At 42.4% G+C, this 24,124-nt stretch overlaps 1 protein-coding gene and 1 long non-coding RNA gene across 2 annotated transcripts; both read left to right on the top strand.

Annotated features, from left to right (window-relative positions):
• Positions 1 to 813: 813 nt before the first annotated feature.
• LOC119393800 (geranylgeranyl transferase type-2 subunit beta) lies at positions 814 to 20,886 on the top strand. Its single transcript, XM_037660968.2, has 10 exons — positions 814 to 937; positions 2,280 to 2,387; positions 6,765 to 6,962; positions 8,570 to 8,675; positions 12,821 to 12,873; positions 15,432 to 15,542; positions 16,702 to 16,813; positions 19,204 to 19,292; positions 19,458 to 19,532; positions 20,470 to 20,886. Exons 1-10 carry the CDS (start codon positions 935 to 937, stop codon positions 20,611 to 20,613), a joined length of 999 nt encoding a protein of 332 aa, XP_037516896.1. The 5' UTR covers positions 814 to 934; the 3' UTR covers positions 20,614 to 20,886.
• A 452-nt stretch (positions 20,887 to 21,338) lies between these two features.
• Positions 21,339 to 23,556, top strand: LOC125758212 (uncharacterized). The gene is made up of 2 exons (XR_007415977.1): positions 21,339 to 21,847; positions 23,378 to 23,556. It is a non-coding gene; the product is annotated as an uncharacterized LOC125758212 (long non-coding RNA).
• The last annotated feature ends 568 nt before the right edge of the window (positions 23,557 to 24,124 follow it).

The following is a 24,124-nucleotide window of genomic DNA, read 5'->3' as shown; positions in this document are numbered from 1 at the left end:
ATAAGCGCGATGCCAGAGATCTTCGTGATTAATAAACATGGGTTGAAGTTCAGCGCTTGTTCTGTCTACGTCTTCTTTGCCTCCGTTGTTTATGCGCTACTCATTCCGAAGTCGTGCATCTTTACCAACCTGCCAAACTTGCCGCACTTTCGATCGGATGGAATTTCGTGACCGCAATGGACTCCCTTCCGCATAAGGCAATCGCGATTAAGGTACTCGCGCTCAATCGCGATCGAAATGTATTCCTCAATCGAGACGGAAAAGCAGCTTCGCTGAGCAGTTTGCCGAACGTTTTGTACGGTCATGCAAGTGAAAAACGTACTTTCCTTGAAACGCGCACAGTATAACTGGTACAACCAGGTACAACCAGTACAACGAACGGATGGCCACAAATCGACCACCGCACACGCACCACACAAAAGCCATACCGAGCACAAATTACGTAAGTGTGCAGCCGATAACACACGCATTCAAAGACCAACGATCCCATTATTCACTCCTCAACAAGCACACAACTGTATGGGTGTTCTCTGAGCACACGGGCAACGATAAATAGCCGCACACGAACATCGACGTAAGTGTGCAGTCAGTGCAGTCGATAACACACACAAAAAAAATAAAAAATAAAACATGCCTATTGTAGGTTGCCTGAATCGTCGTCGTAAAGTTTAGGCAAAAAGCCACAATCTTTCACAGATCCAAGCCAAGTTGCGTGAAAATAGCGTTTGCTTATTCTGACCCGCGTCAGAATAACGAAGCGCTATTTTCACGAGAATCCAGCTATAAGCCGGCCATACGACCGTGTCTATTGTTGACTCGTACTCGTTTATCGACTTCAGGTAGCTGCCAGATGATCTTTTTTTCAACAGTGCCGTGACACGCACGTTTCACGACGCAGATAAAACAGTGACACTGAAACACACTCGTACTCCAAATGGTGAGGTCTTACGGTTTGTTTTCCTTCGCAAAGGTGAATAGTTTTGTTGTGACAGGGCTGCGTTACGTAAAAAAGAAAGTTGGCATCCACATCGGAGTGCAACTCGCTCGGAGTTGTGTACCACCGCACAGGTGTCATAGCGTCAAACTCCATGTATTTTCTTTTTTTCCTATACGATGCCGTCTCTTCAGCAGCCTACTCCGTCTAGAAGTCGGTAGTAAGCGGAGTAAAGTTGATACATCATGAATAGGGGAGAGCCGTGTTGTTGTTGACCTTAACCCCCCCAGGTGTTGTCCGAAACTTGTCAAGATACGTTTACAAATTATTACTGAAACGTATGATTAAGCGTGCATGTGTAATCAGTTGTAGTTACACGCAATATAAGAGCCACATGCAGGTCAGACTGCTGCTCTTCATGAGCACTTCAGCGACTTTACTACAACACTGGTCCGCGGCGTGTGGATGCGGCACACATTGCGGCTAAGTGGGCGTTCACTGTGTGCTGTGGCCAAGCGGTTCACACGTGTTCGATTTTTTTTCATGCTCAAGTTTGTTTCGGATGCTTTACACAACGCAGCACTCTGATTTTTTATTAACCGGTGTTGCGCTTTCATAGTTGTGCTTTTCCAAGCGCACCGAATATGTAAACTTTTCTCAAGAGTGCTCAAATGGTGTTCTGCACTGCAATCAAAGCGAAATTTGATGACTGCTGCGCAGTACTACGATCTGTGACGGGCCAAGAATGCACGAGAAACCATCCTCAACAGAAGCATTGAGGATAGTGAATGCGCTCCCTGTGCACATAGAAAACAGTTCCCTGTCAGGCCACACAGGCACATAGAAGAGAGAGGAGCTGCCTCTGTATATCAGAAACAACAGACGTGCACACACACATGCATTATTCAGGGAATTCCGAAACGGGGTCTAAGAGAGATATATCTATTTATGCGTAGTATCTGGAGAATCAGACATTGGTGCTGTTTGAGAAACTCGCCACAAAAAAGGGCCTTGTTCCTGTACAGACGAGCATATTGTTGGTACGGCACTAACACCCGCTCCACCCTAATGTTCACGACATGGCAATGCACATGAAAGGTGGAGGTGGTATTGCAAATAGCAAGGAAAAGGGAGTGTAATTCACTGCTCCAGATGAGCTTAATGTGCCCCATTACGTGGCATGAAGCAACATGCCCTGTGTTTACTTTGGGGAAACTGTTCTTTTCTTTTGCCTTTACCAAGGACATGCAACATTCACTGGCAGACTGAATGTTGCACATTCTTATCCATATTTGATGTGTGAGAAAGTGGCACTAGTATTAACTAATGATTGCATTTTATTCAGGCTATGCTGGTGAAGGATGTACATCTACCCACTTCACCAACGCAAGAACTGAATTTGCCAAAACACAAGGAGTACTTGGCAAGCTATGGGACGAAAAAAGATGATTACGTAAGCCGTTGCAGCTGGCATCTTTCTTTTTTTTTTTTACCTTAATGTGCATGGAATGGATGAGTTGTGCTTGTTAATGTTTTTCCATTGAATTTTGTCTCATAAGCTAGATGATAAAGTATGATAGAAGCATGTGTCACGTCCACATTTAATTGATGTTGCCTGCTACTCACTGTGGTGTTATATTGGGAAGAATCATTTACGTTGTCATTTTAAGTATACTATTGAATGGTTTGCTGTAATTTAGTCGGTACATTTGGTTACAAAATTGAAAATCAGTATATGGGCTTTTAAGTCCCCAACCCACGATATGATTATGAGCACACCATAGTAGGGGGGGACTCCATTTGACCTCTTGTAGTTCTTTAATGTGCACCTAATGGAACTAAAAAAATGGGGCTAAAAATGCAAGGACACCCGTATACACAGGTGTTCTTGCATTTTGCCCTCATTGAGATACGGCGGCCATGGCCAGGAATCGAGCCCGCATCCTCAAGCTTAGAAGCTCAGCAGCGCACACCATAGCAGCTAAGTCGTCACGGCAAGTACATTCAGGGACACTTGATGCACTGGCATCAAGGCAAGTAGTTGATCTGTGCATGCTTGTTATCTTGTTAACGAGTTTTTTTATGTAATGGCTTCACTTGTGCATTTCAATATACCTCATTACAGTATTTGAATTGTGATTTGTGTGCGTTGTTATGACTGGCAGTCGGTGGCGACGCGCTGACCATGAGAATGGACGAGTGATGCGTTCTCACACTGCTAGAACACCTGCATCCTTCCTAGAAACGATCGACAATGGGAAGAATCTCGACCTAATAGAGGGACCGCCAAGTTGGAGACGTCTCCACAATGGGCCACCTGGACTTGGATTGGTGTGCTGCCAAGACGACCTGACCTGTATGTTTTGACAGGAGTCGCCGCAGACCCTTTTCTGCCTTTGGGGAAGAGTCCGAGGAACAAGCCTGAGGAACCTGTTGCCCTGCTTCCCCCACAAGCGTGCCGTTGACCGCTGGACCCTTCCTGTTTCAAGAGTGCAACGACCCCTCAGCGACAGTGAAATGGACGGTGCCATGGTGGGTGGGGTCGTGTGTGTGATTGGTGGTCATCAAGAAGGAGGAGCGAGCCTGAGGGGTTAAAACGACGGTGCTAAGTGAGAAATGGGGCTCTGAACCCTCGGTAACAGGCTCATCCAATTCGCTCGTCGCAGAACTCTGACCTTGTCACGATGTAAATTGAGTGTACAAAAAGTGCCAGTAAACTTTTTATTGTTTTCCCAACTTGCTAGCATCAGTTCCTCAACCCGGAGACTTGACTACGCTACCAAACGGAGTCTGGGTACGACGCTGCCCTATCGTAGCAACAAACCTGGTTGCCGAGGAGGGACGGATCCAAATACCCGGTCGCAACAGTGTACTATCAGCATAAATTCCTGTGCAATGGGAAACTTCTCCAATGTGTTGATCTGTTTCCAGACCCACCTGTATTCATATCGGTGGATTAATATACTCCAAAACATACTTTACTGCACCCTTATAAACTGATTGCAGAGTGATTACACATTGCAATGTGATTAGTTGTGATGTGATGCATAACAAGCACTCCAATTTCCTTCCTGCATTTCACTTTACACTTCTCACTAGATATATCAGGGGAATACCATCTTGATTTAAGCAGCACTGCAAATCATTGCTTTACCTGATATCACCTAAAGCAATGATTTTAGTCGTATTTAGCAGATGAATTACCCACACTGCTAACATGAAACCACTGTACTGTGTCTTGTGCAAAGGAGGCCCACAAAGGTCTCATTATGTGTCCTCACTTTCAGCAATTTGCACATGGTTTGTTTACTATCATAAGGTAATTTTGTTATATTGAGCCTGAGCTGAGAAAACAGTTAAGAGTTCCTTGCATTATTACATGTCAGCAATGCTACTTGCTTATGAAAATAATTGAAAGTGGCTATCCAACTTTAAATAACTTGAACTCTTGTATGTATAGAATTTGCAGACAAAAAGGACATACCTTTTTTTCTTATTGATACGCTTATTTGATCATGTTGAACATCTGTCCAACTTCTGGCAGCACTGGTCATTGTTGAAATGAAGGCTCTAATTGCAATCTGTGCATGTACAGGCTTTTTTCTGTTGTCTATGATATTATTTTGAGAATCTTATCTATATTTGTCAGCTCATAAAATGCATCAGTTTTTTTTTAACACCAAAGTGTTTTATGCCGGGGTCCACCAAGACTTCAGTGACGTATTTCAGTCACGGAAATGGCGTAGAAAAAATTTACACGATCAGATGCCAAAGAAAAAAAGTTCCGTCAACAGGCATCGAACCCACGACCGCTCGGTCCGCAACAACAGATGCCGGGCACGCTATCCACTGCGCCATGGCCACAGACTCTAGAGGCTATACAAACGCGCCTTTTATATCCACCACTCTCCCGGTCGGTGGGGCGGTGTTGCCCTCTGGGAGCGGTAATGTAAAGTAATTCGTCATTACTGTGGCCTCCAGGATTAGCACCTGCAACGCGTTACACGTCCGTCCCATTCGGCGCGTTTTCAATAGAAGTTCAATTTTTTCAATGCCTTAACACACCGCGAGGTGGCGATCTTAGCCCAAGCGTCGTAAAAGCGTCGGCCTCGCTCATAGCATCACGCTAATTCAAACCAAAAATAGCTTTGCGACGCGTGCTTGCCTCACCTGGCTGTAACACCGCGTTCCCCGATCACGCACTCGCCCCGAGAAAAATCGCGGCCGGGCTACCGGGGCGGCACGACGCGCTTTGCGCTTCCCTATAGTCCAGCCGTGGTGTTCAATCACATTTCAACATGCCGCGGGATGGCGACCAAGTTCTGCGTCCAATATGCGACGCTCTTCTGGCTATCACACCTTGTTCTCTGACTACGCTTTCACCGTTAACTACTACAGCTACCACAAGGGGTTGTTTAATCATTTAACATGGACGTTAGTCGTCGGGATGGAGATGCACCACCAATCATCGAAGTGGGTGCATCCTCGTTAAACGGTGCTATATTAATAATAATATCTGGGGTTTAAAGTCCCAAATCCACGATGTGATTATGAGGGACGCCGTAGTGGAGGGCTTCGGAAATTTCGACCACCTGGAGTTCATTAACGTGCACCTTAAGCTAAGTACACGGTAAACGGTGCTATAGCTGCCAGACATCAATATACATTGTGCAAACTCTCTTATATCAATTCAGTTACTTCTGTAAACATTCAGTCACTTCTGTAAGGGCACGCTTTACTTTCGTGTTATTCCGATTCCTATAAAGGAGGGATCAACCATCTTTTTTTAGAAGTGAAACTTTCTTCGCCTTTTCCCCCCACCTTATGAGTCCTGCCTGCTGTTGTGTTTTCCCAGCAGACAACTTTAGGTACTAAGCATGTGCAAGCGGGCTAAGTATGTGACATTTCTTCGCCATTCCCCTAGCATGAGTATGTGCCATTGGGTGTACACATGAACAGACCGGCAGAACAAGAGGCAAGAAGTGATGTTGGCAGCAGAATCTCTCAAGAAGGAAGAAGGAAAGGGAACAAAAGTGAGACCGAAGCAGGCACTGAGGGTGGAAGAGACAGAGGTCGAAAAGAAGTGTCATGTGGAGGAACAGCATCTTCACTACACTGAAAAACGTGGTGCATAACATTGGCATTCGCTGGCTCACTAGTGTGACATGAAACATTGGCACTTGGAAGCCATGAAGAGAGAGGATCATGGCAGATATTACACGCATAAGGCATTTATGCATGGCAGCTATTGATAGGAAGGGACGGGACGATCGTGCAAGTCAGAAGTTTGAGGGATTGATGCATTCAAGATTTCTCATGACAGCTCATATTTATCCTTGTGCACATCTCACCATTGAACTACGTAAACAACACCATCAGTAAGAACAGAGTTGAGAAGATGCAGGGAGGGCACAAGTTGGGTGCGTCGCCTGTAGTCATGGTGCAATGCTCATGCAAAATGACCTTAGTTGAAGTCACTTAGCTGATTACAAGCGCTGACATTACTGATGATGCGTAACATCAGTAAACAGTCTCGTATGGACTGTCAGTGATGTAGAGTGCAAAATAACACGCATGTGTGGGGTGAGTAATAAATTTAACATGCATTTGCGTTGCTTTGATGAATGCTGCCTCTATATACAAGTATTTGTCATTATGTTACATTGCATGGTCATGCTACACTTATATGAACATGAAAGGAAGCTTCATTTATCACTGATTCCTACATATATGTGATACCTGCCAAGTTTTTTCTTCCTTTGCTCTTTTTTTTGCATGCATTGCACTATTCACAACTAAGGCGTCATGACCATTCTCTTGTGTTTCACAGGAGTACTGCATCACGGAGCATCTGCGAATGAGCGGCATCTACTGGGGCCTGACAGCCATGGACCTAATGGGTTCCCTGGACTCCTTCGATAGGGCAGAGATAATTGAATTTGTAAAACAGTGCCAGTATTCCTGCGGGGGCTTTGGGGCCAGCATTCATCACGACCCTCACCTGCTGTACACATTGAGTGCGGTTCAGGTAACTTCTCTTATTTAAATGATAAGTGCCTAGAATGTAACGATGAAAGTAGACTGGTGAGCATATTATTGGCAGATAGACCAAACCCTTTTCAGTTTTTACTTTAGTTACTGCAATGGAAGATCATGAAGAAAGGCTGTGCAAAACAACTTTAAATTGTGCCCAGTTATAGTATACAAGATAACTGAAAAAATGCATTTCTGATGCTAATACAAGATGCTAAAACATAAATTAGTCAGACACTGATATCAACTTGTGTATATTACATGCATTGGTTGATTCATCACTGAAAGTGCCAGCACATCTGCATTGTGGGGGCTCGTGTAGGTGCTGCTATAAGGCACCGTAGATTTATTGAATTAATACTGCTTATTGAATGCATACTTCTCATTTGAACTTGTGCTAAGTGAGTGATTTTCCCAGGTTTGTGGGACTGTTATATGGTGAAACTAGGTAGTTTGGGGTTATTGTTCTTCAATAGCACTTGCTTTACTAAGCTGTGTGTTTGTTTATGCCAACGTATAGAATTTGGAAGTAATTGCACTTAGTGTTTACATTAGGCAATAGGCAAAGGGGAAAAGTCAGCTTTCTTTTTTTTTTTTTGCACGTCTGGAAAGCCACAGCAAAGAAATATGTAATGATCTACTTCGTCTCTTTAATTTAGCGTGTCTATATAGGCATATTGAATGAAAAATGCGGCAAGCCTCGTTTTTAAAAGCCTTTGTGTTGTCTTGCTCCTGGGCAATAATTGTTTGGAAATTTGGCAGGCTGGTTTTCAGCATGTTCACCACCATTGATGCTTTTTATTTTCTGACTCACATGATTGTATGAAAGAAGTTAAGGAATTTTCTGTGAATACCCGTAAAAAATAAAAGACATAAAAAAAGGTGGTAGTGCATCCTCAGCAGCTTGTCTTGGCTGGTAAATTATGTCTGCTGACAGATGCTTGGTCATAAGGAGGGACACTGTACGAATGGGCATATTTCTATAATTCAGGTAAGCGCGATAGCTGGGCGCGTGCCTAAACTTCGCACTTCTCAAGAATTCACCTCGCAGGTTTTGAAGGCGCCCTCACTTTTACTTCTGCCTTTTTACTTGCGGGTTGCGCAGACTGAAGCGTGGGCGTATAAATGTAGCTAGAATTGTGGCACGTGGTAACTTATGATAATCGAACATGCAAGATAACCGAGGCAGCAGATATGCAAATGTTAATACGTAGATGAATGTGGGAGCGCTGCCTCCCTGTCACTGTCTGTGAAGAACTAGCGTTCTGTGGTCATTCATGTGTGCCATCCTTGATGTGATTTCAGGTCTTTTTGTCATGAGCGTTACATATGAAACGGTGCACGTCTCCCAGATTCAGTAGCAGATTGCAGTGCCATCTGTTATACCACATATTTTTCCTTTCAATTTAGTGCTGTTAATTTTCTTGTCTACTCAGAGCTGTGTGGCTTAATTCCACTCCCACTCCTATTTGGAAGTTCATACATACAGATGTGTGTTAAGGTTCAGAATGTATTTTTGTAAAGTGTTTTTTTCACTGTAAGATCACGTCAAATGCATTTTGTATTTATCAATGAACATGTCATGGTTTCCTTTATTTGCAGATATTAGCAACGTTTGATGCGCTGAATACAATTGACATTGACAAAACCGTCAGCTATGTCAAGGAACTTCAGCAGGAAGATGGAAGTTTTTATGGTGACAAATGGGGTAAGTTTGAATTAGGCTCAATTGTGGAGCTTTTAATTTAACATCAGTACGTGCTCTTTTTGAGCTTGATGTCTGCTGTGGTTTTTGTTGTAAAGTTAGCTTAAGCTTGTCTTGAAGTGCTAGTAAAGCATTTCCATGAAGAACTGAGAGAGGCCAATTTATTTTCTAGAGTTATTGAGGCTTGCCCAAAATAACTGAACTTGGGTACTCTAATGCAAATACAGGCGATCTCTGAAATTAACAGCGTGAAACTACAGGAATGAAACAGAGATGACACACAGACAAGCACTGAAAGATGAAAAAAGAGCCCAGAGAACTATAGTAGGGTGATTCCACGTAAGATCGAACAAACGATGGCTGGTCGACCTCTCAAATTTATTTCAAAATTTTATATATTATTGCCTGATGAGTGGAAAGAAGAGATCCGCAATTTGTTTTGCCACCAAAAATTTTTTCGAACCACAGGAAATCAATAATGACGAAGAGGTGGAGTGGAGCGCTCATACGCTCTGCTGTTTTGGCCAACTTTCGTTATGAATTGCACAAAATATATTAAAGTTAGGTAGCTGAAATTTATTTACCTTAATATATGCATGTTTTTGCTTCTGCTCAGGTATTTTTAGTTTTTATGTGGAGTGTATATGTTTTTATAAAAAACCTCAAAAATGGCCAAATCGGCAAAATTTTCTTTACTTTGAAGGTCTTTATCTCAAAAAAGCCTTGTAGCAGAGGTACAAAAATTCCGCATTACGTTCTTCGCATGTTTATCTACCAAACTGCCAAATCTTGTATTTATATAACTTTTCAGTAAAGAGATATCATCGGGCTAAGTTCAAGAAAACACCGAACGATGAAAACTTCTGACGACAATTAAAAAAAAACCCCATTTTTTAAACTTCTTAAACTTTGTCCACTTATTCTCCTCCACATCAGCTTTCACAATCATTAAAAACATGTTGCATAATGTCGTTGCACTATTAGTTACGGCCCCTCCAATGAGACTTTTAGGCAAGGATGGGCAATTCCGCCTTCTTGCCCAGCAAGTGTATAAAATGCAGGCAGGATTGAATTTCTTTTCATTAAAAGGTCAGCAGGTACCTAAAAAGGTGTCGCCTGCACTGAAGACTTTAATTCTGAGATTATTTGGTCACTGCAGCGGCCACGAGCGCGGAGCTACCGAGTAGGCGCGCGCGCACCCGAGATGCTCGTTGTAAGAGACGGCGCAGTGAGAGCTCGTTCTCGCGTCCTCAGACCGATTGAGTTCGAAACAGTAACACCTCTCGGGTGACTTGAACACACGTGCACTGGAGCTTCGCTATTCTATCCGCCCTCTGTTCGCATCTTAACTAGGCGCTGATAACACGGCGGAGATGGAAGCAAGATGAAAACTCTATAAGGGGGCTATGAGCGCTCGCTTCACGCACGCTGCTGCCACAGAAACTGCGCTGCGCCAGTTGCGATCAGTGGAAAGCATGAACGTGGCGCTCCAGTGGCAAAGCAAAATATGGATTGTCAAAGGAAAGAAAAGCAAAACTATCAGTAACCGGATGCGCTTGTCTATATTAGATGTCAGCAGCAGACGGCGTGAACTGGCTGCGCGTTCGGTGCGCTGTTCACACATCATTCGGCGCGGATAGTTCTTGTGCTTTGCTCTTACTCTACTCCTGTGCGTCTCATGACGAGAAAGTATGGCTCTGAATGAGTCTATTGTGGAGACTACCTTTCGAACCACAAGAAGCTTAAAGGAGTACTGACACGAATTTTAAAAAAAAATTCGGATTGTTGTTCTAAATAAAAATACTGGTGTCGAGAAACCTAAAACGACTATTGTGGTGCCTGGGAATGCATCCTATATATTTTAATTAGCGCCACCTTAAAAAGACACTTTCGGTTTCGACATCGAGGGGGCGGCTTCTCAGTGTCGTTTCATAGCAGTGTGACGTCACGGAGATACAGAAATTCGCGACGTACTAGCGGGAAATCCGTCATCTGCTCGTGGTGCAACAGAGAACGATGAGTGAATTGTCGTCCAGTGACCCTGACAGTGATTTCTACGATTTAGGCTGCATGCAGGACGCAGAACTCGCGAACTCGGAGGAACTGTCTTGACTTGTCGGGATAATGTCCTTGCAGTGTGGCTGGCTTGCAAATGCTCAGCGACGAAAACTTCAAAGTCAAATAAAATAATTTTATACGTGTTCTCCGACTCCAGTGTGTGGACAGCGTGGACACTGCATACCAACGAAGCAAAAAATGTCCCTTTTGCGATGTCTCAAAATCGTGTCAGTACTCCTTTAATTATTGCAAAGAAGCCAAAATTTCGGAGAGTTACCGACTTAGACATAACTGCTTTGAAGGAACGTTTAACGCCCGAAAGATCAGTGACTGTCAGTGAGACGGACTACTTGTGCTACGCGTGCTTTTGCTACCACTGCAATGAAAGATCTTCACGGAACGCACAGTTTAACGATGACATTCTTATGCCCCTGAAAAAGAAAGCGACGCAATTAACCAGATCACTGCGACTACCGGTGCACGTGCGTTCAAGACACCCGAGAGGTGCTGCTGTTTTGAGCTCAATCGGTCTGAGGACGCGAAAACGAGCTCTCACTGCGCCGTCTCTTACAACGAGCATCTCGGGTGCGCGCGCGCCTACTCGGTAGCTCCGCGCTCGTGGCCGCTGCAGTGACCAAATAATTTCAAAATTAACGTCTTCAGTGCCGGCGACACCTTTTTAGGTACCTGCTGACCTTTTAATAAAAAGAAATTCAATCCTGCCTGCATTTTATACACTTGCTGGGCAAGAAGTCGAAACTGCCCATCCTTGCCTAAGGGTCTCATTGGAGGGGCCGTAACTATTAGTGCAACGACATTATGCAACATGTTTTTAATGATTGTGAAAGCCGATGTGGAGGAGAATAAGTGGACAAAGTTTAAGAAATTTAAAAAATGGGTTTCTTTTTTAATTGTCGTCGGAAGTTTTCATTGTTCGGTGTTTTCTTGAACTTAGCCCGATGATATCTCTTTCCCGAAAAGTTATATAAATACAAGATTTGGCAGTTTGGTAGATAAGCATGCGAAGAACGTAATGCAGAATTTTTGTCGCTCTGCTACAAGGCTTTTTTGAGATAAAGACCTTCAAAGTAAAGAAAATTTTGCCGATTGGTGCATTTTTGAGGTTTTTTATAAAAACATCTACACAACACATAAAAACTAAATATAGCTGAGCAGAAGCAAAAACATGTATATATTTAGGTAAATAAATTTCAGCTACCTAACTTTAATATATTTTGTGCAATTCATAACGAAAGTTGGCCAAAACAGCAGAGCGGATGAGCGCTCCACTCCACCTCTTCGTCATTATTTATTTCCTGTGGTTCGAAAAAATTTTTGGCGGCAAAACAAATTGCGGATCTCTTCTTTCCACTCATCAGGCAATAATATATAAAATTTTGAAATAAATTTGAGAGGTCGACCAGCCATCGTTTGTTCGATCTTACGTGGAATCACCCAGTAATATGCTTCAAAAGGACGGTATGTTTGGAACGTTGGTAATACATTCTGAAATTTGCACCTTGAAACTACAAGAATGAAACAGGAAAGATGCTTGGACAAGTGCTCCTTCAGGCTCGTTTTCATCCTTCAGCTCTTCCCTTTCTATTTTGCTTCATGTGGCATTTCCAGTGGCAGTGTTGCATGCTCATCATTGGCTGATGAACTAGTCATGTGTCGTTGTCAGTAACATTCCAACCAGTATGTTTGCGTATGACTTTGACTCTTGCTCAAAGCGTGGCTTTCTCAAAAAGGAGGATGCATGCTTTTCTGTGTGAAATTTCGACTGTCTCTGCACCACATAGCCATTTCATACTTTTTCTCATCTGCGTGTCACGCTTGTTCATTTGAAGTGTTCAAACCTGGTGAGGGGCCTTCTAAAAGATGCAAACTATTATAGGATGCACGTTGAAAGCCCATCCTCCAATTAAAGAAAACTAAAGTACAGTAGGGGCACCAATGCCTTGATTAGTACCCCCCCCTCCTCCCTAATATCTATAAGTGTGTTGCTGTTCTGTTTGTACGTGTTAAAATTATTGTTCTGTCACTAAAGCATGTGAATGTGGCTCATGTGTGTTTTTTTCTTATTCCAGGTGAAGTTGACACTAGGTTTTCTTTCTGTGCTGTAGCGTGTCTAGCGCTTCTGGTTAGTACATTATGTCTTTTGCTTTGGCAGTAATATCTCCAGAGCATGCTTCTGCTGTGACTAGTACAATTATGTAAGGCAGCAGTGTCCCAAAGTAGCCATCTGCTGTTGTTTGTGCCATGCGATGCAAGGTCACTTATTTTGTTAGCGAGTAGACCAAGTATAGCCACTTTTTCATGGGGACATAGTAACTTCCTTGAGAGATATAAAAGTATTGAGTATCGCTGCAAAAACTCTTGGTAAGATAAGCAGTCTGTTAGGGCCTTCTAAATGGCGGTTGATAAAGCAGCATTACTTAAAATGACGTCATTCTTCATTTGAATGGAATGTGAGGAGGATGCAAAAACATAGCAGATGTTGCCGTATGATAACCTTGTCTGAGGTCAAGCATAGAATTGGAAAGAACATTTTTGGGTTGCTAAATGGTATTCCACATGATCTCTGCCATAGTAGTGCCCAGGGTAAGCATTGGACAAGAATTTGACTCTAATGAGTAAGCCATCACTAATGGTGGAAGTCCTCAGCAGCCAAAGTGGCATGGTTTCTTCTTTTTCTCTTTTTATGTATTTGTGGGTTGCTAAATGGTATTCCACATGATCTCTGCCATAGTAGTGCCCAGGATAAGCATTGGACAAGAATTTGACACTAATGAGTAAGCCATCACTAATGGTGGTAGTCCTCAGCAGCCAAAGTGGCATGGTTTCTTCTTTTTCTCTTTTTATGTATTTGTATTTTTTAAATACCTAGCTGGTTATTCCTAAACTGTTGCTGTAGGGATTAGCCACTGCCAGCTACAATGCAGCAAGTTGCAGTGCTGTTGAAGTAGATAGTCCTACAAGCATTGCATTTAGCTTTCTCTGCTGTTTAGCTGTTTATCTCTAGTTCCCTGTTGTTTATCTGCTGGATTCTTTCTTGGAAGTTTTGATTCTCAGCAAGCTAGTGAACTCTGTTCCTGGCCTCAGCTGCCACATTCTAATGCAAACAGAATGCGAGACCGGTGGTGAACCTAGATTTAAGTGCTTGTTTGAGAAAGACAGAGGGTCGACGTTAATCTGGAGCTCTGCCACTGGCGCTTCCAAATTCTAATTAATAGTCTACTGCACAGCTTTTAGGATGTAAAGCAACAACAGCTGTTGTGTGAGTGTGGAAACTGCCATATGTACTTAGTACTTACAAAAACCTTGTACATGCATAAGGACATTGACCATTAAAAGTATTTTTTTCCCGAGTAATCATCACACCCTTCAACTGACTTGAAGCGATGCTAGGTTGGACTTGGGTCATCAAACAAAAGCGCTTGTAAATGAATAGAGCCTGTGCTTTTAGGGCAAATGTAAGTTCTGTTTGGAAGTAACATTTGGTTTGAGTTTGTCATGGTGCGAAACCCCCAATTTACGGCCACGTCATTTTTCTTATGATCCGTCTAGGAGGTTCTGTTGGACAAATTTCCCTGCATAATTGTCTTCCCAACTTTCTATTAATTTTCTGTACACACACACACACACACACACACACACACACACACACACACACACACACACACACACACACACACACACACACACACACACACGCACGCACACACGCACGCACGCACGCACGAAAAGAAAATGTAATAATTATGTGAGTAAATACGGCACTTCATCTGAGAGTGCTGTGGCAATGTGCTTTGACAATTCTCATAACGCAGTTGCCATGCGAAATTTTTACCCACACAATTAAAAGGTTATGGATATTACAAAATGCAGCAAATATGACACATTCCAGTTAAATGTGTTAGGCGAGTTCAAGCGACAGACACGAACAATGGTGCGAACACACAGGACCAGTGCTGTACCACCAAATGAAGTTTACTTATATGCTAAATACTAGAATTTTTTTATGCATATTCATTTAATAAATTTACTGCATAGAACATAGTCTTCCTGAGTGAAAAATGAATTTTCGACCCATAGTACAATGATAGTCCTGTGTGTACATGTATATTGCTCCTTATTTTTTTCATGCTCCTTAAACTTGCAATATGCACAGGTTGCAGGAAAAGTAGTGCACATTGTAATGCACAGGCTGCAGGAAAAGTAGTGCAGATTGCAAGTAAGATGACAGAGGTAATGTGAAAAACGGTACAGGCAACACTGTCACAATTTAGGTGTTAATTTGATTGAATTTTCTTTAATGTAGTCTTTGTTAATAGTCTTTTTTTTTTGTAAGCTGGGACATATTTTCGGGTTGGCTCAAGTAAATGTGCAGCAGTTCAGCATTAAAATGGTTTGATGCTTGCATAGCATGCTCTTTTTACTCTTAGTGTTGTAAATTGTTTTGTTTTTGATGAACTGTATCCGTAGGATTTGTAGGCATGGGTGTGTTGTGAAGTCTGCATAATAACTGAGTGAAAAGGAATGCATGCGTAATTTTAAATTTTTTGAAGTCGGTGAGCGGAAATCTTGTGTTGTGGACTTTAATGTGAAAGTCATATTCCTGTTTGTTTTTGTAATGAAAAATGCTCACCCGAGTTGACTGTGTATGTCGTTCTCAAATTTTGCCATCTTCCTACACAGAACAAACTTCACGCTATCAACATAGAAAAGGCAGTTGAGTTTGTAGTGTCCTGCATGAACTTTGACGGTGGTTTTGGCTGCAGACCAGGCTCAGAAACGCATTCAGGACAGGTAAGCCATTTCAAGATGCGCACTTATGAATGCATTGCATGGTAATGCTTTTAAAGGGGTCTTGAACCATCCCTCAGTCTTGTTGACAGAACACATTCTACCGACATAAGATGGAGCTGTGATTGCTCAGCCAAACTTTGTAGTCTGGTGCAGCACGTAGAGTTCACAAGTGGAGCACAAAGTTGACTTTTCTAAATGCCCTCTGTTTGAACGGAGGCGGCGTGTTGCCCACCAGGTGTTACCCCCGACAACATCAGACAGATTCCCATAGACAGCTCCCGCTGGCCGATTGTTGGCAGGAAGTAGGCAGGACATTTGGATTAATGTGCTTCTTCCTACAGCTGCTGTCATTGGTGCAGTTAACAGGCTGTATTAGTTGAAAGTCCGTGTTTCAAATTTTGAAAAGAATTGTGCACTCCATAAATCAACTGTCATCTGCTCACACTTGCCTGTGCATGCCCAATAATAATGAAATACAGTGCTGTAGGCGGTCTCAGAATGGAGGCCATTGAGCACAGATGAGAAAGTTAGGAATTGTGCTCATATCATCTCCGCTTGTACTAGGCCTCTTTTAAGAATTGTTGCAGTAATGTACTTCAGGGAGGCACTTTACTTGTTCCAAAGCATTTTTGAGACTTCAAAAAAGGGTGGTTCAGGGCCCCTTTAAACACTTTTGGTGTGCAGCATTTTGCTTATGTTATCTTCCATGTAAAGCAGCAGCTAGCGTGAGCACAATGTTTCATGGTAGTGCTAAATACTATTTGGTCGTATGGCAGCCATATTTCACCTGGAATAGCTTAATGGGAAACTAAAGAGAAAAAACGATTTTTTTCGTATTAGTAAATTGCTCTTTATCCTCTGGGATGCGCAACAGTACAAGAGCAACCCTTTGTCACTGCGGGCATCAATGTTGCCTTTTTATGAATGGACAGTGCTGCCAGGAGCATAGTGATGTTACCCAGATTTTTTCTTGCGAGCTTAATTTCTATGAACCAGAAGCTTGTAGCTTATCTACTGTACGGTAAAAAGTGCACAAAAATATGCAGACACCACGAGCGTCTGTCAATTGTTAGCAGAGCAAGAGTGACTGCTTTGGACCAATTTGGGCCATTGCTATTTATTCTGCAATGCTTGTAGTTAACAGAATGTTACTCTGCAGATATATTGTTGCCTTGGAACCCTGTCCATACTTGGTCGGCTTCACCATATTAATGCAGACCTCCTTGGTTGGTGGTTATGTGAAAGGCAACTTCCATCTGGAGGTCTCAATGGTAATGAATTTTCTGTCATTTATTCTCTAGTTTAGCCTAAATCCTCTCCTACATTGTAATACACTTTTTGATGTGGTGCAAGCCTTCAGAAAGCTACAACATGAATTCTTGTTTTTAAGCGAATTTCTGCTCTCTCTAATGAATTCAGATTTTTTTCTTTTGATGAGGACATCTTGTTTTAAAATGGTCCTCGAGCACTTTTTGCTCATATTAAGAAAATACTGCCAATCTGCAGATGGGGCTCCCGTGAACACGCGAGCCGAGTGTTATTACACTGCGTGTTGCAAGAAATGTGCAATCTTGTGTCGAAAACAGCCAAAAATCGTTTGCTGTGTCCTTTGTGATGTCAAAAAGGAGACGGCAGGTATTAGCAGATTTTTTTTTTGTGAGAAAATTCTCAGTGATAGTATTACTGTTAATTTGATAGTATTATTGTAAATGATAAGTATACACACCTGCAGTGTCACAAAGACAGGAAAGGTATTTCATACATGCTCTCCTGGTATCGATCGGTGGCCGTCGGCTTAGTGTTTCGTTTTCTTCCACCATCATGTGAGGTAGCACCCACATGATGGTGGAGAGTACACATTACATGCATGCTGTTTTAAACACCATGTGCTTGAGTCAGTCATTTGTCTCGTTGTGTGCCTGACTCAAAGAAGAGAAAATATGTTGTGGACGTGACACATGGTGACATACTAACTTTGGGGGAGTGCCCGGCCCCTTTGCCATCCCCCCACTCGGCAGATTCCAGCCTGCTCGTGGGGATGAAAGGAGAAAGAAAGCCATTTGTAGCATGTGATTACTGCCTGTAGTTGTGCTTATCTCTTCAGGCGTTTTAGTTGAATAGTGAGGTCATTCTATCATTACTAAGAAGGTTATTTTAGGGCCTCTTGAAAGGGGCACTAAACGAAACACTGAACCAGTTTAGATGGAGAAATTATTCTTTTCCAACTCTATTGTCATAAATTTTGGTACCGTAGGTTATTTTAAGAAATGAAGGTCAGGGTTTCATTTTTGAATTTCATGCCGAAACACCGACACCTGAATGTCAACATGGCATCATGGATTTCAACGTCCTTTTTTGTACTTTGGCCACATATTCCAATAAAATTTCCTGACACTTGCTATGTTAAGTGTTTGGCTCATTTTTAATTCATTCTATACTATGATCTTCTGGAAAAAAACAACGGGGATATCAGGGTGGGTATAAACCACTGCTGCAAAGCGATAACGAGCGCTGAAGCCAAGTGAATAATCGGGTAGCGTTTTGCTGTGGGCAATGAAGCAGTGCTGCTCACGAGTTGGCCAGCAAGCTTTTTATTGCTCTGTCTTGGCCATGTTCGTGCATGCAGTTTTCTGTCATGCTTGATTTGCCCTGCACTCTTGAGAACCAGGTCATATATGATGCCCTTTGCAGGGTGATGTACTAGAGGCAAGATGTTTACTTTCCCACTGAGCTGGTTAAAAGAGTGCTGTCATTGCGGCACACAGCCGCGTGGTTGTGCGGTATATTTTTATTTTTCTTGGGCTATCTCTGAGACACAGAAAAAAAAAGCCACACAAAATATAGCCAGTTGCAAACAATTGAAATTTATATTTGCAAAGTTACTCTAACACCTAATGTTGACATATCTGCTTTAAATATGGTAAATAATTAATTGTCCATCACAAGTGAATTAACTAGGAAGAGCACAAAAAGAATAGACACTTCTTTACATTGTTGCTAACGGCATGGAATTGATGACACCGGCATAGAGGGTTGTTTTTCTTCTAAGTAAGCTTGATGCTTGATAGCTGGGTCTCCCTGTATACCCCTACTAGTATTGCACCTGAGTATTTCTGCATATTGTGCAAAGCAGCATATGTGTACATGCCACGCAGGAAGTTTGGTGCTCATGACACTGAACCTCAATTAACTATAGTCGGCTACAACTTAAGAATTCCAGAGAGGCCCCGCCTAGACGACTGAAGCGCGGCAGCCGATTGCCTCCATGACTAAAAAAATATAGTCCCGCTCTTGCACTGCGGCAATGTTCTCCTAATGCGGGGTCATTGGCCGTCTGGCTCATGACGTCAGTCTGGAGTGTGCACCCTTTGGTGGAGGCGTGTGTGCATCCACCTTTGAGAAGCAAATGCCACAGACTTCTAAAGTTGTATCCACCTATAGTATGGTCGATAAACTGAGTTGTGAGGTGCGGCAGTCAGCTGCACCCCATGAGGTGCCTTCTTTTTGAGAAGTCTTGCCACTGCCGTGGTTGGCGCTGGTGCTGGAAGCCGGGTATGCTTTTATTAATTCAAGCAGTCGAGTGTCATTTTAACCAAGCCTATGTATTAATGAGGAAGACATTATGAAAATGAGTTCAAGCTTATTGTTCTTTTTGTCTCAGGTCGACCTGAAAAGCTCCCAGATGTGTGCTATTCCTGGTGGGTGCTTGCTTCATTGAAGATCATTGGTAGGCTGCATTGGATAGACAAGGTATGCCCTTCAAGGCACAATAAAAAAGGGGAAGCTTTTCATACCTTTGTTTGTCTATACTGTGTGCATGTGTGTTTGTGTGTCTTTCCTTTGAAAAATTGCTTGCTTGTATTCTTTGAAAGGTTAAAGCTATTTTTTTTTAACAAGCCAACCGACATTTTCCAGGAGAAACTTCAGAACTTCATACTTGCATCTCAGGATGAAGAAACTGGAGGCTTTGGGGACCGACCAGGAGACATGGTGAATAGTCATGCTTATTTGCGTTTTTTAAAATAACCAGCGGCTTTAGGTTGATACGACGTAATATTTGCTAGCATATTTGTGCTGCCTTGATGTGTAAAGTAAGTTCAGTTGTTCCAAGGCAGATGCATGTGGCACTCGGTTGCTGTTTTGTGCTAAAGCACCATATTAAAGCTGAAATAAATATAAAAAAAGACGTAGGTGCTCAAGGGAATTGGTGAATTGGTACTGAAAGCTGTTGAGATACTTTTTGTAGTGCATGAGGGCTTCTAGAGGGCTTTATCTGCGAGGCCTCGGTTACTCGCGTGCTGAAGCCTAACCTTGTAAATTTCTTGTGCGTGGCAATAACAAGTGATGAGAACGAGCTTCGAAGTTGTGCTAGTGCACCTGTATTCAACTCGTATGTTGCACTTACCAATTTGTTGTCATTCATCTTTATTTATTATTTTTGTGACCAAATTTTATGAAATGGAAAACTGTCATCCTCTCAACGGGGTTAAATATTTCTTCACCTGCTGTGATCTTGAACTCGGGCACTTGTGGGGGGGTTCCATTGTGGGAGCGGCTCCATGCCGCATTTTGGTAAATGACATATTTCAGTTCCACAAAAGTTTCTCCAGCCTGGAAATTTTCATGGAACTCACTCACCTGACTTGACTTTATTGCAAATTCATCTCCGGTCAATTCTGTAATTTCTGACAAGATTTGTATGTGGGGTTTGGAGGTATGGTGTAAAACTGAAAAATGCAAAAAAGTTCACCAGGTTTCTTTATTAATCCTTTACTGAGAAAATCTTAACCAAGGAAATCTTTAACTAGATCGGTTTGTATTTTGGGCTTCATTATGATATGTCATCTTCAGACCAAACTGTTGAGGCATGTGCAACATTGCGCACTGCATTCCTGGGCTGAAGCACTGTTGGTGCTATTTTTGGCAGGTGGATCCATTCCATACATTGTTTGGCTTGGCTGGTCTGTCTTTGCTAGGAGATGAGAGACTCAAGCCTGTGAACCCAGTCTTCTGCATGTCCGAAGAGGTTGTAGCAAGGCTGGGTGTGAGACACCAACTGTTATCCTTGTGATATAGATTCGGTTACTCGCGTTACCAAGTCATTTTAGATTTCGTTGTAGTAAGTCATTCATGTCCATGTTGCTGTTGTTAAGACCCAACGAGGAAAATGCATTGCGTAATGCATTGCCTATTGGGTGAAGAAAGTTGATGTGGTTGTTGTACTGATGCATGGAGCTTTTTTTTTCCTTGCAGAAATCATTGATTGCTCCTTGTCATTTTATTAGGGCAATATAGATTTCACTTATTGTGCATATCATTTTTGTCATATTAGTGGAAATTTAATTGCCATATTCTAAGAAATGGTATTTTATTCTGCGTATGCTATGTCGCGATTTTTCTTTGTTTCTAACTACTTGAACACCACTTGTTCACCGAGTTAGAATATGCTACAGTGTTAATTGAACCAAGGGTACGAGCAGTGTAAGGTTTTATGCAACTTAACACCCACAGAAACTTCCTTTTTCTCCTCGCATCACTAGTGCAGCTTAAATAACTACAGTGTAAAGCCTTGTAGTGGCAAAATATTTGCTACACTGAAAGCATTTGAGCATGTTGGCAAGTAATGTATTGTGTCTTAGGGTAACAAAATAAGGAAATTCCCTGAGTTTTCACCTGTGTTCCCTTTCCTCTGCTTTTGAAGCTGGCACCACTCAAAACACAAATGCAATAATAATAAAAAAAAGAATTATTGTTGACATCACTAGACTTAGGTATTGCTTTGAAAAGACACATTTTTTTTTTTTCAAGTGTCTTGCGTTGTAACTCGCTGCTTTCTTAAAGAGGAGAAAAGTAAGCCGTTACAGTTTATGCATAGCCTATACACAGCCAGGGACATTGTCAGTAAGCAGGAGCCTCCACTTTATGCCTGTCTAACAGCAGTTCAGCGATCGTTATTCAGTGGCTTTCAATTTAAATGTTATACATCACTTGATTAAAACATGAGGATCCGTGTTACCTGCACCATGTTTAGCAGGTCATATGTTCATTTAGGTACATTTTCCTTAGAAAACAGGGATTGAAAATAGCTTGTCTGTCTTCCCAGGATCCTGTTCATATCTCTCTTATTCCTGTGCATCGGGGGTTTGGATACCAGCAGGATAAGGCACAGTTAAATTGCCCTATTTACTCTATTCTAATGAGCCTTTGGCTGTAAGTTCCATGGTCAGATATGATGAATGCGACAACTTTGATTGTTTGCTCAGTTTTCTTTTTCTTTTTTTTTTTTTCTGCTAAGAGAGAGAGTAGTGCCAATAGACCTCTACCGGCCTACGTCACTCACTCCCCGCGACGTCAGGTCATGTGACCTCTCGGCGCACGTGCAACGGCGGGTGGTTGGCAAAACACTACCGCTGCCGGCTCAGCGTGGTACAGTCGCACGGTGTTTCGCGCACGTTTTTTTTTTCTTTTGAACCTTTTTCTTAATCTTTCGGTTCCAAGATTATTTGTAGTATGTTCAAAGAACATATAAATGTGTCGTGGACTGCATGACGAAAAATTTGCCAGGCTGCTGGCTGTTTAACTTGGAGAAGTGAACCCACATGGTGGTCTGTGCGAGGAACAGTGATATCGTATTCGAAAATGTGCCTCGTTTACTGTAGCGTGTAGTGTGCGTTCAAAGGCAGCGACGATATCGGTTCACATTTGCGGACGTTGAAACTGACAATATTGTGTGTGGTGTGTGCTGTGTGAATAACGATGCATCGTTTGCGAAAACATTGGCACGCGTTGTATCTAACAGGGCAATTTGCAGTGACTGGTTGGTTGTCAACGGAACATCAGGATTGGACATTTTATTTGACGCGATGATCTGCGAGTGCGTACATCTCAGTGTTTGTGCTGCGTGCACAAAAAACAAAAAAAAAAATGTGCATGATGTCCGGGCTGAAAGGTGAGACTACGCATGAGCTACCAGCGTGCTTTAGCATTGCCGAACATGCACGTACGGTTTACCACGGCGAATATCCAGAACCATACGCGTATCGCCTTTTATTGGAGATGTGCGTATTAATGGAAGCAGTGGAGATTCTTGTTTGTCATATTCTAGTTAGCTTGTCTTTAAGGCTCGATATTTATGAAGTGACATTCCTAGTGTGTGTACAAAGTCTAAAGTAGAGGAGTAAGTATAGAAACACGTTGTAGGCATCAGGTACAGCGAAGTAACCGCGCAAGAGATTATTTATAACTAAATTATTGTGTTTAACATCTCAAAACTGCTCAGTGGATTATGAGGAACGCCGTAGAGGAAAATTTCGCTTTAATTTTCACGGGGATTTGTTAACCGAACGCAGGCTAATGAGTGCTTCCTTCGTTTTTTTTTTTTTTTCATTCATCTATGATCAAATTTTTCGCCGTGAGTGAGAATATGTAATCCGTGACCTCGCGCAGAGTAGCCGCAAATGCTGTACATCGTTTAAAACTGAAGTGCAGATTTCGCGACGGAAATTGAGTACGTCGTACACCAGTCGTCGTGAAAATGTACAACGTTCGCTTTCGAGGAGCATAAGATTTTTTTGTGGCTGTCATCCACGACGAGCAAATCATATGTTGACCTAACAGAATAGCTAATTACAGGCAGTAACTCTTACTTCCAACAGCTGTGAGTTCAGAAAATAGCACTTTGCAAAAACTTCTATCGAAGTAAAGTAGACACACGCAGAGCTGCTATGCAGAGAGATCCCGCCGGCGGAACTTTCTTGCCAACCAGCACCTGCTCCGAAGGCGGAACTTGGGGGCGGGACACTGCCAGTGACGTCACACTGTTTGCAAACAGGGAGAGGTCTATTGGGGTCACTGTAAAATGAAACCATTATACAATGTTTTCTGTTCCAAGTTAGCGCTTCGTGATCCAGGCCATGCCCATTGCACTTGTCAGTCACTCAATGTAACATAAGTAGCACAAACACCCACAATGACATGTACAGACTGTTTATGCACACTTGGGTAGAATAAAAGAGAATAGATTATTTCCAATTCTACTACATTTTTGGTGCTGTTAGTCCTTCACTATTGCTCAGGAATTTTCAGGCTGCGCCAACATCGCACACCTGTCATGTGATGCCGTAAAAACCGTGAAAACCCACCACATCAGAGGGACGTGTATGCACTAAACAGTCCATTAATATGCCTAACAAAACTGCACCTTTAACTTGGCAGACCAAGATATGGTGAAAAAAATTCAACTGAAAACGAAAACCGTAAAGAAATTTCAAGTGACATATTTCAAGTAGCAACATATTTTGTTTGCCAAATTCCCAAGTTACTTTTATGAGCTATATAATATGAGGGATCTTTAATCCCATGTATGGCACCGAAGATAACTTAATCCACGAATGTGCTGGTGAATTGAGCATAGGCAGCAATGGTGGAGACGAGTAGGCAATTGCACATCATGCTTGTATCAACATATATATATATATATCTGTGTGTGTGTGTGTGTGTGTAGTGGTGGGAGATCATGTAGGATTTTGGCAGATTTCATACTCATAATCGGAAAAATTTAACCAAATTACCCGATCCTGTGT

The sequence above is a fragment of the Rhipicephalus sanguineus genome, chromosome 1 (assembly GCF_013339695.2).
Source record: "Rhipicephalus sanguineus isolate Rsan-2018 chromosome 1, BIME_Rsan_1.4, whole genome shotgun sequence".
Classification (NCBI taxonomy): domain Eukaryota; kingdom Metazoa; phylum Arthropoda; class Arachnida; order Ixodida; family Ixodidae; genus Rhipicephalus; species Rhipicephalus sanguineus.
Note: the sequence above shows the minus strand (reverse complement) of the source record. Positions and strands in the feature narration are given on the sequence as shown.

Bases quoted from the DNA above. Each gene is read 5' to 3' on its own strand.
- LOC119393800 (XM_037660968.2), top strand. The intron at 2,388-6,764 runs GTAAGCCGTTGC...TGTGTTTCACAG, and splicing joins GGACGAAAAAAGATGATTAC to GAGTACTGCATCACGGAGCA. The intron at 15,543-16,701 runs GTAAGCCATTTC...GTTACTCTGCAG, and splicing joins CAGAAACGCATTCAGGACAG to ATATATTGTTGCCTTGGAAC.